Raw genomic sequence first — 14,399 nt, forward strand, 5'->3', positions numbered from 1 at the left:
AGAAGAAAGATGTGGAAATCAATCTTTAGAAGTCTGATACTGATGTTGCTTAAAAGTCCTATTTGGGAGTCAGAGGGAGGCTGTTGTGTCTAATGTGAGAAAGTGGAAACTCAGCACCTATGCATATGTGGAAATGTATTAAAAATTATACAAAATAAAATGCATTATGCCTTGATACATGAAAGGCATCAGATGAATGACTCACACCTTTAGTTTAAATAATTTACTCCTTTCAATTTCTGTGTATGCCCAAGCATCCAGATCTGCCGCAGACTTTTGGTTATGAATAATAAACAATGAATAGAGATATGAAACTAGAAACATGTATGCTTATCCAGGTATACAGCACTCCTTCTTGAGTAGACCATTTAGAAATCATTATGCAGGCCAATTTTCATGTAGTTTAGTGGCATGGGCCCTTAGTATACTTTTTACAGATAATTAATTATAAATCTACCTTACCATTTTTATAATTAAACAGTTGTTTTAAAATATATATTAGTAAATAAGATGAAGTAAAATGCAAATTATGTTTCTTAATTTTACTTTTGTTCTCTGTGAAGCTCTATTTCCTAACTTTTATAAAAATTGTTCGTTTTCTAAATGACAGAGTATTAGTTTACTTCATCTATAATTATGATCTCAGCTAGTTAAACAGAATTGAAAGAATATTTTCCAGGGTGCTATTTATAATATTTTTTAAATTTAACTTTATTGATGAAACTGTAACTGACCAATAATAAAATGCAGATGTGTCTTGATTACCTGAAATCCTTATTTAACTAGGTTGTTTTTTTTTTCTATTGCAATTTCATATTCTAAGAACAAAGTCTTGCTGTGAAAATATGCTAAAATTTAGGACAGTGTTATTCTTTTCAAAGCTACAAGTATGAGTTCTTTCCAACCAATATGTTCTAAATTTCAAGGAGGAAATTGACAGAACTTTCATAAAACCAAAGACTGGCAGAAACAAAGTAAATAATGATGAAACTGAGCAATAGATCACCCAGACGGAGTGTCCCCTGCCAGAAAGAATGTGGCATTTCACCCTCAGAGAAACAAATGGACACTGTCCCACAGAAAGCCAGAGCTCACATGTCAGCATCACTCACTTCTTTATCCTTTCGCCAAAGGAAGCCACTTCATCTAGGATGTTCTGGACACTGATACATACCTCCTGGATGGCATAAATTTTATTTATAAATCCCTTTTTTTCACTGTCCTAAAATACAATAAAAAAGAGAGATTCTCTGTGAGTAAAGGTATCTGTATCCTTCAGGGCTTGAATTCTTTTCATTGTTAACACTGTTACATTTTTAAACTGAAGTGAACTTCATTTTTCCATGGATATAAGTGGATACACGAAGCCCCTGAAAATTTTAGATATGTAGGGAGGTGGAGCAGGAAGAGTACTCAGCATTGTAGACCTGTGTCAGTATAAAGGTGGCTGCAAAGCACAAGACTCAGATTCTGTGCCTCTTGCCCTGATGAACAGAAACATTTCAGCAGGGGGACAGGAAACGTAAAGTTGTAAGAGGGAGATCAGGTCTCAGAATGACCAGATGTGGAATCTCTGCTGACCCTGGGCCCACCATGACACAATACTTAGCAGACCCAGTTTTCTGGCCCACCACCCACAGACCTAAGTTGGGTCTTGGCTCCAGATTATTTTAATAGCAAGGAATGCTGGGTGCAAATAAGACCTGTGAGCAATGAAAACTGCAAAAAGAAATTTTTTTTTAATTAAAAATAATAAATTCAACTGAAATCCAGTAAGTGGACACTTCTAGAGAGCACCTCAGGGACAGCAAGATACATAGCCTGGTCCCTGTCTTAAGAATAAGAGCCACATACTTCATGCTCTATTAGTCAGGGTTCTAACTAAACATTTTCCCCCATTTGTATTTAGTTCTTCCTTTTAAAACTTGTCCTGGCCCTAAGCAAAACTGGTGTGTGCTCCAGCAAATGGGTGATTAGTCAGGGTTCTAACTAAACAGTTTCCCTCTATTTGTACTTAATTCCTCATTTTAAAACTTGTGCTGGCCCTAAGCAAAGCTGGTGTGTGCTCCAGCAAATGGGTGCGGATTGAGCATAAAGCACCCAAAGAGTGGTGTGAACCTGGGGGGTAACGTGCACGTTCTGTCATTTTTAGACCCAGAGGAAGAAATAATGGTGGCCTTTCACGATAGAAAATTCTGCTTAGTAGCCTGGCACCAAAGGCACTTGCCTAGGCTGTTTGGTGGAGACCATCCAACCCATGACTCCATTTCTCCATGCCAGCTTGAATCTCTGTGGAAATGTAGATCCAATTTCATTACTTTTAACTTCTGAACACTTGCGTACTGTGCCAGAACACTTGAGACCTCATGTGGCAGTCAGTGCTTGCTGGAAGCAGCCAGGAAACCGGAATAATAATGTCGTCATGTTGCACATTTACATACTGACTTTCATTTTAGCAGAGTCTAAAGCACTTTGCACTGTGAACACTTGGCTGGGGCTGGCATCCTGCCACCTTGGAAAGCGAGGGCAAGTGAGTGACAGGTGTGTAGGCAGCCTCCAAGGACAACAGAGTACAGTGGAACTGGGGACAGGGATGCCAGTTTTATAGCATGATCTTTAGATACCAGTTACTTAGAGCCCTCACTTTAAATTTAATTCCCACGGGAGATATTGCCTACATGATTCATCTCACTTATGCCAAATGGACTGTCAGGCAATGAGGTAGATGAAATACGTGAGGCTCAAAGTTTAGAGAACAATGACACACTCTCGGAGTCCCCACTGTCTTCAAAAGTTGCCCTTCACTTGTCATTACAAACACGGGTGCATCAATTTCTGGTATTTTTTCCCCTCCCCAGGAATAAAACAAAATGCATTCATTTCACCTGTGCAACTGTACGTTCTAGAATAAAATGGACAACCAGTGGCTCCTTCTTGGCCCTTTTATAATTACAGAATTGGTCTACTCTAATAATCTCCACGGCCTTCAGTGTTCTCCCTCAAGCACCAGCTAAGTTCATTTACATCTATGAAGTAAAGTGTTCTTACAAAATATTTTTCTACATGCAGAATAAATCAAGTTGAAGATGAAGCATGCTGGTTATACAATGAAAGTTCACTGAGAATAAACTCTAAGCAGTCTGAAATTATGAGGTGAAGAATATTTCTTTCACAATAGCAATAAAATGTATAAGACACTTAGCCATACCTTAACAAGAAATGCACAGAATCTATATTAAGAAATTAGAGATAATGTATTTCTGCAGTGGAATACTGAATATTAAAAGAATGTATTCTTTTAGTTGAACATAAAGGTTTAATTTTGCAATTTCAAGCAAATCCTAATGTGTTTGGTGTAAAGTAAAATGGGGAGAATTTGATGAAGTATTTTTAAAATTTGTTTGGAAGAGTACCTATAAGAGTACCTAAGCAATGTTTGCAGAAGAGAAATAATGAGGAAGCATTTATTGTACCAGATATTTAAGTAATTAAAATATGAAAGATGAGCATTAAAAGAGGAATCGTTGTATGATAAAGCACCATCATAAATCTATCATAAAGAAGGAAATATTATGTTACTGAGTAATTGCTTTAACTATTTGGGGAAAATTATATTAAATCATGCCTTAATAGATTCTCAAACCTATTTGAGATAGCTCGAATCTACCTCCGCATCTATCTCAAACTGAAGTACCCCAAATATACATTAAATTAATTTAAAAGCAAATAACTAAAAAAGAATTATAAAAGCAGAAGAAAAGAAGGTAAGTTATTTACTGGCCTTGGAATAAGAAAGAACTTTCTAAACATACAAGCAGTAAAGAAAATCACAAAGAAAAATAATTAGTAGCAAAAGTTACATAAAATTAAAAACTTACATCAAAAGTTATAAATTTAAAAGGCTAAGTGGGAAAAAAATTTCAACAAATATGACAAATGAAGGGATGGGATTTCCAGTATATTCAACAAACATCTGAAACAATTTTCACGGCAATTTTTTTTATAGTAACAAAAAAATCATTAACATGTTGGGTATAATTATGTTAATACAAACGATAAACTATTAGGAAATCACAGAATACTGCTTAAAAGAGTGAAGATACTTATGATCTACTAGAAATTTAAAAGAATGGGAAGTAAATACGATATACAGCATAATCCTAACTTATTTTTGAAATGGGTAGGATGGAAAAATGATGAAGGGAATATGTCAAAATATTAAAGTTAAAATGGATGTTTACCTTCCTCATGCCTTCCTATAATATTCAAATTCTTTGCAATTAATTTATTTTAATTTTATAACCAGAATAGTTCCCTGATTTTCTACAGCATCACTATAAAAGTAATAGGGATAGAAGACAAATGAATCAGCACTCACTGGACATGATTTTATATGGTTTATCTGTAATTTTTTTTTCTGTAATTTATTTTTTTGTATTCTAAATTATTTTTAGAAAGAAGTAGAAGGTAAACAGACACTCATTAAGCACCATAAAGTGCTCTTTACAGAGCTCATTCAATCCTCACCACCTTCCTACAATGTAGATATTTTTCCCCACTTTACAGAAGAGGAAACTGAGGCTCACGGAAAATGACAGAACTTGGAATTAGGACTACAACCAGCCAACCCCAGAGTCTATTCTCTGCATGATGTACTGTCACTTCTCATTCTACCCAGGAAGATTTCAGTTTCTACCCAGGATCCCTGTGAGGATTAACAAGAAGAAAAGACTTGCAAAGATATAGAAACTTATTATTGTGAACACCATGATCAGCAAGAAAATGAAATCTAGAAACTTGATTCAAAAATGGAAATAGGAAGATTGTTAGAAACCACCAGATTTAACATTAATAATGCAGTGTGCAAATGTAAACTATGAGACCTTCATTAATAAGATGTGTCATTGTAGGCATCTACAAAGACTATTTTTACTAGATACTTTAAATTCAAGTATTAATGTTGAGTATTGGCTAAAGAGTCTTTAAAAATCTGCTCATTAAAAATTTTCTTTCTTCTGCATACCCATCCTACCCCCAAGCCTGTCACCCCTGGCCACCAAAATTCAAAATAAAACAGTCTGGAATGTTGGCAAATTTTGAAAAGGAAATGCTTTGGGATAAAATTTTTTATTTTAAAATCTTTCATCAAATTCTATATTCCTCCACTGAGGTCCCCAACCAATGAAGTAATTACTCTTTATATACAGTATATGACCCCACACTGCAATGGGTAATGGAATTGCTCTGTTGCTTTCCAATATTTCACACTTTTTTCATTAATGTTCAATACTTTATTAGTAGAGAATAAATTGGTACTTTTCTTTTATTGTCGTTTTTACTTTCCTTTATAAACCATCCTGGATGGAAAAAAATATCATAGGGTAGTTAATCATCGAAAGGCTTGGAAATGACACTATTGTTTCTTTTTTTTTTTTAATGCATTATTAAGGTTTCTTTTGAAGATGTAAAAAGAAACTTACCCATAAAATAGAACTATAACTATAAATCTGAAAACATGTGAGATGTATATTATACAAGTTTTTTTCTAATAATTCCATATGATTTTTAAAATCTTGTTATTTTCCATAGTCCACAAAATATCAATAACTGTACACCTGAAATATAGTGATTCTTTCATATTCACCTATTTTACTCTCATCTATCCCATTAGAAAATGAACTGGATTTTTCCAAAGAACTCTCTAGTTCCTAGCTGTGAGATATTTAGGAAAGTCTCAAGACCTAAGGAATCAATATGTACTCCTTACAGATGGAGAGAATCCTGTTCATTGACTTTCAAACCAAAATAACACGTGCTCCCATTCACAGATGCTGTTCCAAAAGCGAACGAGAAGCCACGGTGATGGGTGTCAGGGGATGTGTGTACTGAGGGGTTGGGTTCCTTGTGTACCCAGCTGCATCCTGCCACAGTCACTCACACCAAAGAGGGCACTGTTAGTCCTGTTCACGTCAGAGAAAATCAATCTGTTGGACACCTGTGCTGTGTTCAACATAGCAGGCGTGTAGAACATGTTGCTCAAAATATTGATGTTATAAAATTCAACTTATTTCACTTTCTAGGGTGAGAGTGTCTTAAGAGTGTAAAGGGGGAGCGCTATGAAGTCTCATATCAGGATGAGCACAAAACAGAACTGTCCTAGGAAACCAGAGCATATGTTCACCTTACTTATGATCTCCTGGAGGAGGCATGCAGATTTGCACCCCAGAGAGTGCATCTGGACCATAGTTTTGCTTTTCCTTTAAAGTCCTGCTAGGTAACCTCTGGCAAAAGGTGAGCAGGAAGACTTATATTTGCTATGAGACATAACTGTGATAGTTTACTGTTGACTACAGCTCTTCTGTGCGCAAGCACAGCACCAAGTACACAACTGTGTTTGGAATATGTTTATGTTTCCTGTGATTTATTTTTTATGCTAAAGATGGTTTTAGTGTACAACTTTCTTAGTTCACTCAGTAAAATGCCCTGCCAAACAGACTCCTCTCAGATCTATACTTCTAACCTATGGAAATATTCGACATGAGGTATAGGTTGAATAAAGGCACATAAAGTGGTGAAATGTTTTCTTCATGGCAATATTCCCTCTTTTTTTTTAGGCATAGAAACCTACCCTGCAGCCTTAAATCTGGAAAACTGAAATTCTCAGAGAAATTCTCAACAACTCACAGGGACTCTTGACTACTGAGTCTCATCCCAGTGTCTTATTTAGTTTTTATGATACCAAATCTTACCCAGGTTACTGGGTGCCGTGGCTCTTTTGCTGATATTCACCTTGAAAATAGGAACCCTCCACTGAAATATTAAAGGTGTCTCAGATATGGTTAAGGTTAAGAAGACAGATAGGGGGGCTTCCCTGCTAAAGAATCCTCCTGCCAATGCAGGAGACGTGGGTTTGATCCCTGATCCGGGAAGATCCCACACGTGGTGGAGCAACTAAGCCCATGCACCACAACTGCTGAGACTGTGCTCCAGAGCCCAGAAGCCATAACCACTGAAGCCCACGTGCCTGGAGACGGCTCTGCAACAAGAGAAGCCACCACAATGAGAAGCCTGCACATCGCAACCAGAGAAAAGTCTATGCAGCAATGAAGACCCAGCACGGCCTAAAATAAATACAGAATTAAAAGGAAAATAAAGTCTGTTTTGTCTGAAGTAAGCATTGCTACCCCAGTGTTTAAAAAAAAAAAAAAAGGTGGACACCATTTAAGACAGTATATTTTCTTTAAAAAGTAAGAAGTATTGCTACCCCATTGTTTAAAAAAACAAAAAAGATGGACACCATTTAAGACAGAATATTTTCTTTTAAAAAGTAAGAAGTAAGTATTGCTACCCCAGTGTTTAAAAAAAAAGATGGACACCATTTAAGGCAGAATATTTTCTTTTAAAAAGTAAAACAGTTCTCAAAAATATTTACGTCTCAGAGTTGTAAAGAGGACTAAGTTAAATAAGATAAGCCAGGTAGTGCTCTTAGTACAATGTCTGGTGCAAATAACTGTCCATTAGCAGGAGCGGTATAGTAGTAAAATTTTGGATACAATTCCTTATCAAGATAATTCAAATTATTTTTATCTATTTTTGTTCCTATTGAAACAAAAATTTGAAATATTAGAGAGAACTCCTCAATATATCTAGAGGAAGGTAGGGCAACCCACTCCAGTATTCTTGCCTGGAGAATCCTATGGACAGAGGAGCCTGGTGGGTGCCAGTCCACAGGGTCTCAAAGGGTCGGACATGGCTGAAGCGACTTGAGTATGCCTAAATATATGCAACTTCTTATGCATGTTTAATCATGCCCCAGATGACTTCATGTCAACTTGTCAGATTCCATTATAGAAAGTGGTATTAGTTTCTTTATAATGCTACATTGAGTTTTTTTTTCCCCTCCTTCTGCTGACTTTGCATGTGTTCTTTTTTGTTTTTTCCCCAGAATGAACATTTACCTGGTCTTAATATTTTTTGCATCCTCTATTTAGTATACTTACCTTTCCAGTACTCATTTCCAATACAAGTTTTAATCACATTTAGTTGTGCCTTGCCCCGTTAATGTTATACATTCTGCATGTAACTTTAAAGGTGATTGCAAAATAACAAAAAATTGGAAAGCGCTATCCCTTGGGCCAAGCAATGTCAACAGGCATTTAAAAATGGCAGCTGGCATTCTTAAAGGTTGTGATGAAAGCCAGGAAAGAAAGAACAGAAGAAAAGCAAGGGCAAAGAATGGGAGGGAGGGAAGGAGGGAAGGAGACAGAGAAAAGGAAAAGGAAGAGAGAGCAAAAAGAGACTGAAGGAAAGAGAAAGGAAGCGAGAGAGGAAAACCCCGGGACTGAGGATGAGGAGCAGGCAAAGAGCCTGGGGGTGAATATGAGAAAGTGAAGGTGAATATTCTTGAACATGACCTGAAGCCAGGCGAAAACAAAACTCGTTGACTACCCACGTTAAGTTCTAATTAAGCAAAAATATTATTTGTAAAAGGCTATACATAAAATGTTATACTTCCACTAAATATAAATGTAGATAAACCTTACAGAAGTACCCAGGGGGCACAGGTGGACCTGCTGTTGGGAGGGAGAGTTCCCTGGAGCCCAATTTCTTGCTACGCAAAACCCTCATCATGTAGACCTTGAGGGATGTGCCAGTCTCCCTCTCTCTAACCATTTAAGAAAATTCCTTGTAACTGTCCAGTTAGTTCACGTAATCGCTTGAAAGATTAGGGCTATATGTCAGTGTCAAAACCTTTGACTAATCTCCTTGCCAGCAGGCAGGAAGTACACTTTCCAGAGGGCGGTTCTCTAGATGATGCCATCTCAGGGCGCTCAGTCCCAGGAGAAGCTCTGCTTTCAGATGGACTCTCAAGGGGGAGGGCCGCAAGGCCCGGCTCCAGGCTGACCTTGATAGAAGCCACAGCAGAAGCCCTGAGGCTGCCATTCCCAAGCAACCAGACAGGAAAAGCAGTGACAAAGGAAACTTTCAACCAGGACAGTCCAAGTGTCGAGATCAGAATTCTGCAAAGTCCAAATGCACACATTGTAGAAAGGTCTAGAAAATGTGAAAGCACACTCAGGATTATGGTGGCCTAAGACAAGTCACTGCCTGTCCTTAGGCCCCATTTGAAAGGAAAAAAAAAAAAAAGGTTAAATTAGGTGTGTCCTAAAAAACCCCTTCTGGTGATGATTAGCCAGTTTAAAGAGGAGATAGCAAGGGTGTGGAATAGCCTCTGCACCCCGGGGCCATTTGGCTGATTCATTTGAGGACATGTCCGGGGGATGGAGTCTCTCCTGCCCTTTCTATAGGTCCAGTACTGTCAGCCTGAGTGACAATAGGGAGCAGAAGCCTGGGCTTGCTTCTGAATCTAAACAGCAGTGCCAGGCGAGTTCTTTATCCCAGTTTCTAATGAAAAAGTTGTGTGTACATGTGTGTTTAAAAGCCTCTTTCAAAATCATTTGTTTCATTTCCAGATGTGTTTTTAAATCTGACTGGAGTTCAAATGCACAGCTGAGGGGGCAACTGAGTTTAGAGAAGGCTGTGAACCTTCTAGACAACCACAGTCTTCAGTTCAGTTCAGTCGCTCAGTCGTGTCCGACTCTTTGCAACCCCATGGTCTGCAGCACGCCAGGCCTCCCTGTCCATCACCAACTCCCAGAGTTTACTCAAACCCATGTCCATCGAGTCGGTGATGCCATCCAACCATCTCATCCTCTGTTGTCCCTACTCTAGATTTCTGACTAATTGGCTCTTTGGTTAACCCAAGTTCAGGTTGTGCTTCCATTATGCTTAACTGTGTGATTTTGAGCAATTTACTTATCTTCATCTGTAAAATGGGGGTAATTATGGAGCCTCCTTCCTTGATAGTTATAAAATTGAGTTTAATCTATTTAAAGCATTTACCGCAAATGTCTAGAACACAGAAAGTGCTCAGTACATACTAGGCATTAATGTTACTTAAGAGTTTGAAGAGACTGAAAAGGAAGCACTAAAAAACTTTTAAATGATAAATTTTATTAAATATTCATAAAGGTGAGAATTTTCTCCTCCTTATTTGTGATATCTAAGGAATACTATATTTATATAATTTCTTTGTCATTAAATACAAACAGGTTATCTCTGATTGTATCATTTTACATAATCATGTATCGATTTACATGATCCTTGCCACAGTCACACAAGGGTGAAGGGTATTATTATTCTCATTCCCTACATGAGCAAACCAAAGACCAGATGCCTTTCATCCCAACTCAAACTTCTACCCCCATCTATACTCACTCGCCTTTGGTGCCCCCAGCCGCATCTGTCCTCATCTGAGATACAGGATTTGAAAAATGAGGAGTCAATTCATCTCTTTACAGTATTCCCTGCCTGCTGAAAGCTGCACACACTCTAAGGCTGAAGTCAGTCATACTCAGCAAAGCATACACCTTTTTCTCATGTGATTTTTATCTGTCAGCACTTATGCAGGTAACACTTCCCATTAGAATCAGTGGTTTTTTTCTTCAACGAGCCTCATGGCGGAATCAGGGCCAGGATTTATTATTTTATCTTACACAGCACAAGCTTTGCTGCCAATCTACTTACTAAAAAAGTAGTTTTAGAAAAAGATTCCTTTTACTAACTATACAAAAAAAGCATATACATGAGGTATGGAACCCTGGAAGATGTTTTCTTGAATAGATTTGTTATGAAAATCATTCACCTCGTATAGGACTTTATAAAGCATTTTTAATTTATCTTCCCACTTGGATGGCCGGGGCAGGTGGTTTCCCCATTTTATGGATAAGGAAAGGAAGGCTTGGAGAAGTTAGGGTCTCATTACTCTAGTTAGAAAGAAGTCCTGGGATTCCAGGTCTCATGACTGAAACTGGATTCCTTTCAGGTCACTGTCAAAAAGCCATCAAGTAACATATGGTATTTCTTCACTACATTGTTTTAGATATTTAAACCTGGCTCTTCCCAAAAACTAATCTTGAGTATAATCAAATTGTGTGAGCAAAGAATCATATTAGTATTATAAAAGCAACGCTCTCTGTGACATCTCTGAGACCAAGTAAGGATTACTTTGTGAAATCCAGAGGCTATTTTTCTTTACAAATATTTTACAAGACAAACTTGTACCTTTCTTAAAAAAAAAAAAAAAAAGCACATCTGTTGTAAATTACTCCCTTAGAGAAAGAGAGAGAATCACCCTCCTTTCTTCCCATCAGAGCTTGAAAGAGATTTGTTGACATTTTCTAAGGCCAGCATAGACAAAACAGCACAGGAAAGAGGAGGCGGTCAGCAGGACCAAGGCTTGGCTTTGCTTAAACTAATTCCACATGCCCCATGAACCATTAGCTGTTTTTTATTTCCTGCTCTAAAGATCTGTAGTGAAAATAATCTGGGGTAGGGAAAAGCTGCATTTATTTTTTTTTCCCCCCAACAAGATGCTGTGTTAGCAAATAGAACATATGAGCCACCTTCAGCAAAGCAAGGTCTTTAATAATCCATTTTTCAAACACTACTGGTATTTCCTTTCCAAACAGAGATGGAACTGTGACTGGAATCAATTTCATCGTTTGTACGGTTACGATTGCCAAGTTTCTGGAAATAATTGCCATTTAAATACTGGATGATATTTTTTTATATGAAGCCAACAACAGTTTTATTGCTATTTAATTTCTGTGATTTGTTTGTTTGTTGTAAGTTTTCAGGGTTCTGAGAGACGATGTTTGGAGATAGAGAAAGGTCTTAAGAACAAATCAGGGAAAATGCAATGTCAAAGTCATGTTGATGGCCTGACTTGAATCCACCAGACAAGGGAGATCAGCATTAGGAAAAAAATAATTTGTTCCACCATTTGGGGCTTTTCTCCCTCAGTTTCCCTATAAACTGCATAATCTAATATGTGTGCTCAGTCACTCAGCTGTGTCCGACTCTTTGCAACCCCTTGGACTATAGCCTACCAGGCTCCTCTGTCCATGGGGATTCTCCAGGCAAGAATACTGGAGTGTGTTGCCATGCCCTCCTCCAGGGGATCTTCCCAACCCACAGACTGAACCCAGCTCTCTCCCACATTGCAGGCAGATTTTTTACTATCTGAGCCACCAGGGAAGCCCATAATCTAATATAATCCACCATTTCAGACCTGGCCATAATGTAGCAAAACTCGAGGACAAAATTGAGAACTTAATTGTCTCCTTTAAGAAGACAATAGGCCTCTTCAATGAAATTCAGCAAAACAGAGGTGACTTGGGTACAAATAAAGGGCCTGCTGAATTTGAAGGGAACTGGCCCATCTTTCTTTATCGATGCCATATGTAGCACATCCCTGAAAAACAACTTTGTGCTCGACGAGATGCTGCTGATACATGAGGTGGGTCTATCTCCTAAACCCCTTTCTTACTGCAGACTAAATCACAAAAACAGGCTCATCCTGAAATCACCCTGGAAGAAAACGACAAAGGCCCACTCTATCACACTGATAGCGGTTCCTGGGCCTGTCCTAATCAGCAGATGGCCACTGTGGGCTTGAATCCTGTTGTGCTTTTCACAGCCAAGCAAACTTGTACAATTTACTCAACCTCTCAGGTACTCAGTTTCCCCATCAGTAAGACGGAGATAATGTCTACCTGAATGTTGATATGGGAACAGAAAGAAGTCACGTACATAAAGCCACTGGCGCATTAGTAGACATTATATACAGATCAGTTTCCTCCCCCTCACTAATTTTCCTTCTTCCCAAGGGGAAACATTTTCTTCTTTTTTTTTGCCTAACTTCCCTTTCTCTTACTGTCTTTTTTTCTTTTCTGAGTTTGTATGGAAGCCGGCTGATCATCAACTTCATTCCCAGGTAGCACTAGTGGTAAACAACCCCCCTGCCAATGCAGGAGACATGAGAGACCTGGGTTCGATCCCTGGGTCAGGAAGATCCCCTAGAGAAGGGCCTGGCAACCCACTCCAGTATTCTTGTCTGGAGAATTCCATGGACAGAGGAGTCCCGTGGGCAGGCTACAATCCATAGCGTCACAAAGAATCGGACACGACTGAAGCAACTTAACACATACAGACCCACACCCCACATTTGAGCAGTATTCTGTTGAGCCAAATGTCAGTCCATTTCCTATATTCATTCATTTGATAAATACTTACTGAATACCAACTACATGTAAGACACTATTCAAAACTCTGGGCAAATGGTAGTAAACAAGACAGCACCAAACAAACATGTAGGTAAATGAAGAAGAAAAATAGCAGAAAGTGAAAAAGGTAATGAACGGAGTCAAAACAGGTGCTTGTGCTGGAGAGTGACTCAAAGGTCTAGGAGGGCTGCTCTGGGCACAAACTTCATCCTTGAGACCCATTTAGGTCCGGAAGATAGAAACTACTCCAGGCATTTCAGACAAACAGAATTTCACACAGAGAAGTGGCTCCACTGAGAATAAGAATGTGACAGATATCGGCAAAGGAGGAAGCCACTTGCAGAGGGAGGGGGCGTTATGGGGCCAGATGCCAGACCACGTGGATGAACCAGGACCAGAGCTGGAGCTGTGGTCGCGACTGCTTGGCGCTACTCGGGATTATGAAGCAGAGGATGTTTCTGGAAAACATCTCCAAAGGTGGTGCTGTGGGGTGGGGAGGAAGAAAGAGGAAAGACACAGGAAGAGGGAAATTCTCCCGTCTTCTTCCTTCTTCCCTCCTTTCAGCACCTCCCATCAGCCAAGTCCCCCAAAGCCATTGTCAAGAGAGCTGGAAAACCTGGTGTGTGGGAGAAGGGTGGGTGGACACTGACCTGGAAGCCAAGGGCTGACCCCTAGAACAAGGCGGGAACTCACCAGGAAAAGAGCCGGGGGGACCCGGGACAGACAATGCACAAGTGCTAAGGGAGAGACAAACTGAATTTGTCTGAGGAAACAAAAGATGCCCACAGCTGGGAGCCAAGTGGAGAGAGGAGCGGAGCAAGAAGGTATCAGAGAAGCGGGCAAGGCCATAGATGGCCAGTAAGGCAAAGCGAGCAGCGAATGGTGGATGAAAGCTTAGACCCAGGTAGGCATATTCAGGATGTTTTCCAAATAAAGTCATCATTGACATGATACTAGATTGGATCTGCGAGGTAAGAAAAAGAGAAATCAAAGAACTGCCTATATTCTTGGTTGAGGGACAGGATAAATAAGGTTTTTTCTTTTTTCTTTTTTTTTAATTGAGCTAGACAAGAGTAGAGGAATAGCAAACTTAGGGGAGAAAGGAGATGAAGGGATGCATTTGGGCCACAAAAAAACATGCCTGTGAGATATTCAGGAGGTGACATCAGTAGCTGGATGGAGGTCTGAGTCCGGGCTGGAGATGCAGATTTGGAAGTCCATGGCATGTAGAAGGCCCACAGAGTCCTGGGAATAAGAGTCACCCAGGGACAA

The 14,399-nt window shown here is 39.1% G+C and overlaps 1 protein-coding gene across 7 annotated transcripts in view; it reads right to left on the reverse strand.

The window, feature by feature from the left end:
* Nucleotides 1-14,399, reverse strand: part of MCTP1 (multiple C2 and transmembrane domain containing 1) — a 544,348-nt gene that overhangs the window by 15,615 nt on the left and 514,334 nt on the right. For all 7 annotated transcript variants that reach the window (XM_081498745.1, XM_081498744.1, XM_081498743.1 and 4 more), the window contains one exon: nucleotides 1,113-1,222. In XM_081498745.1, coding sequence (XP_081354871.1) covers nucleotides 1,113-1,222 — 110 coding nt within the window. The remainder of the gene's footprint in view (nucleotides 1-1,112; nucleotides 1,223-14,399) is intronic.

Source organism: Giraffa tippelskirchi, chromosome 6 (assembly GCF_054371585.1).
Source record: "Giraffa tippelskirchi isolate mGirTip1 chromosome 6, T2T-mGirTip1v1.2.pri, whole genome shotgun sequence".
Classification (NCBI taxonomy): domain Eukaryota; kingdom Metazoa; phylum Chordata; class Mammalia; order Artiodactyla; family Giraffidae; genus Giraffa; species Giraffa tippelskirchi.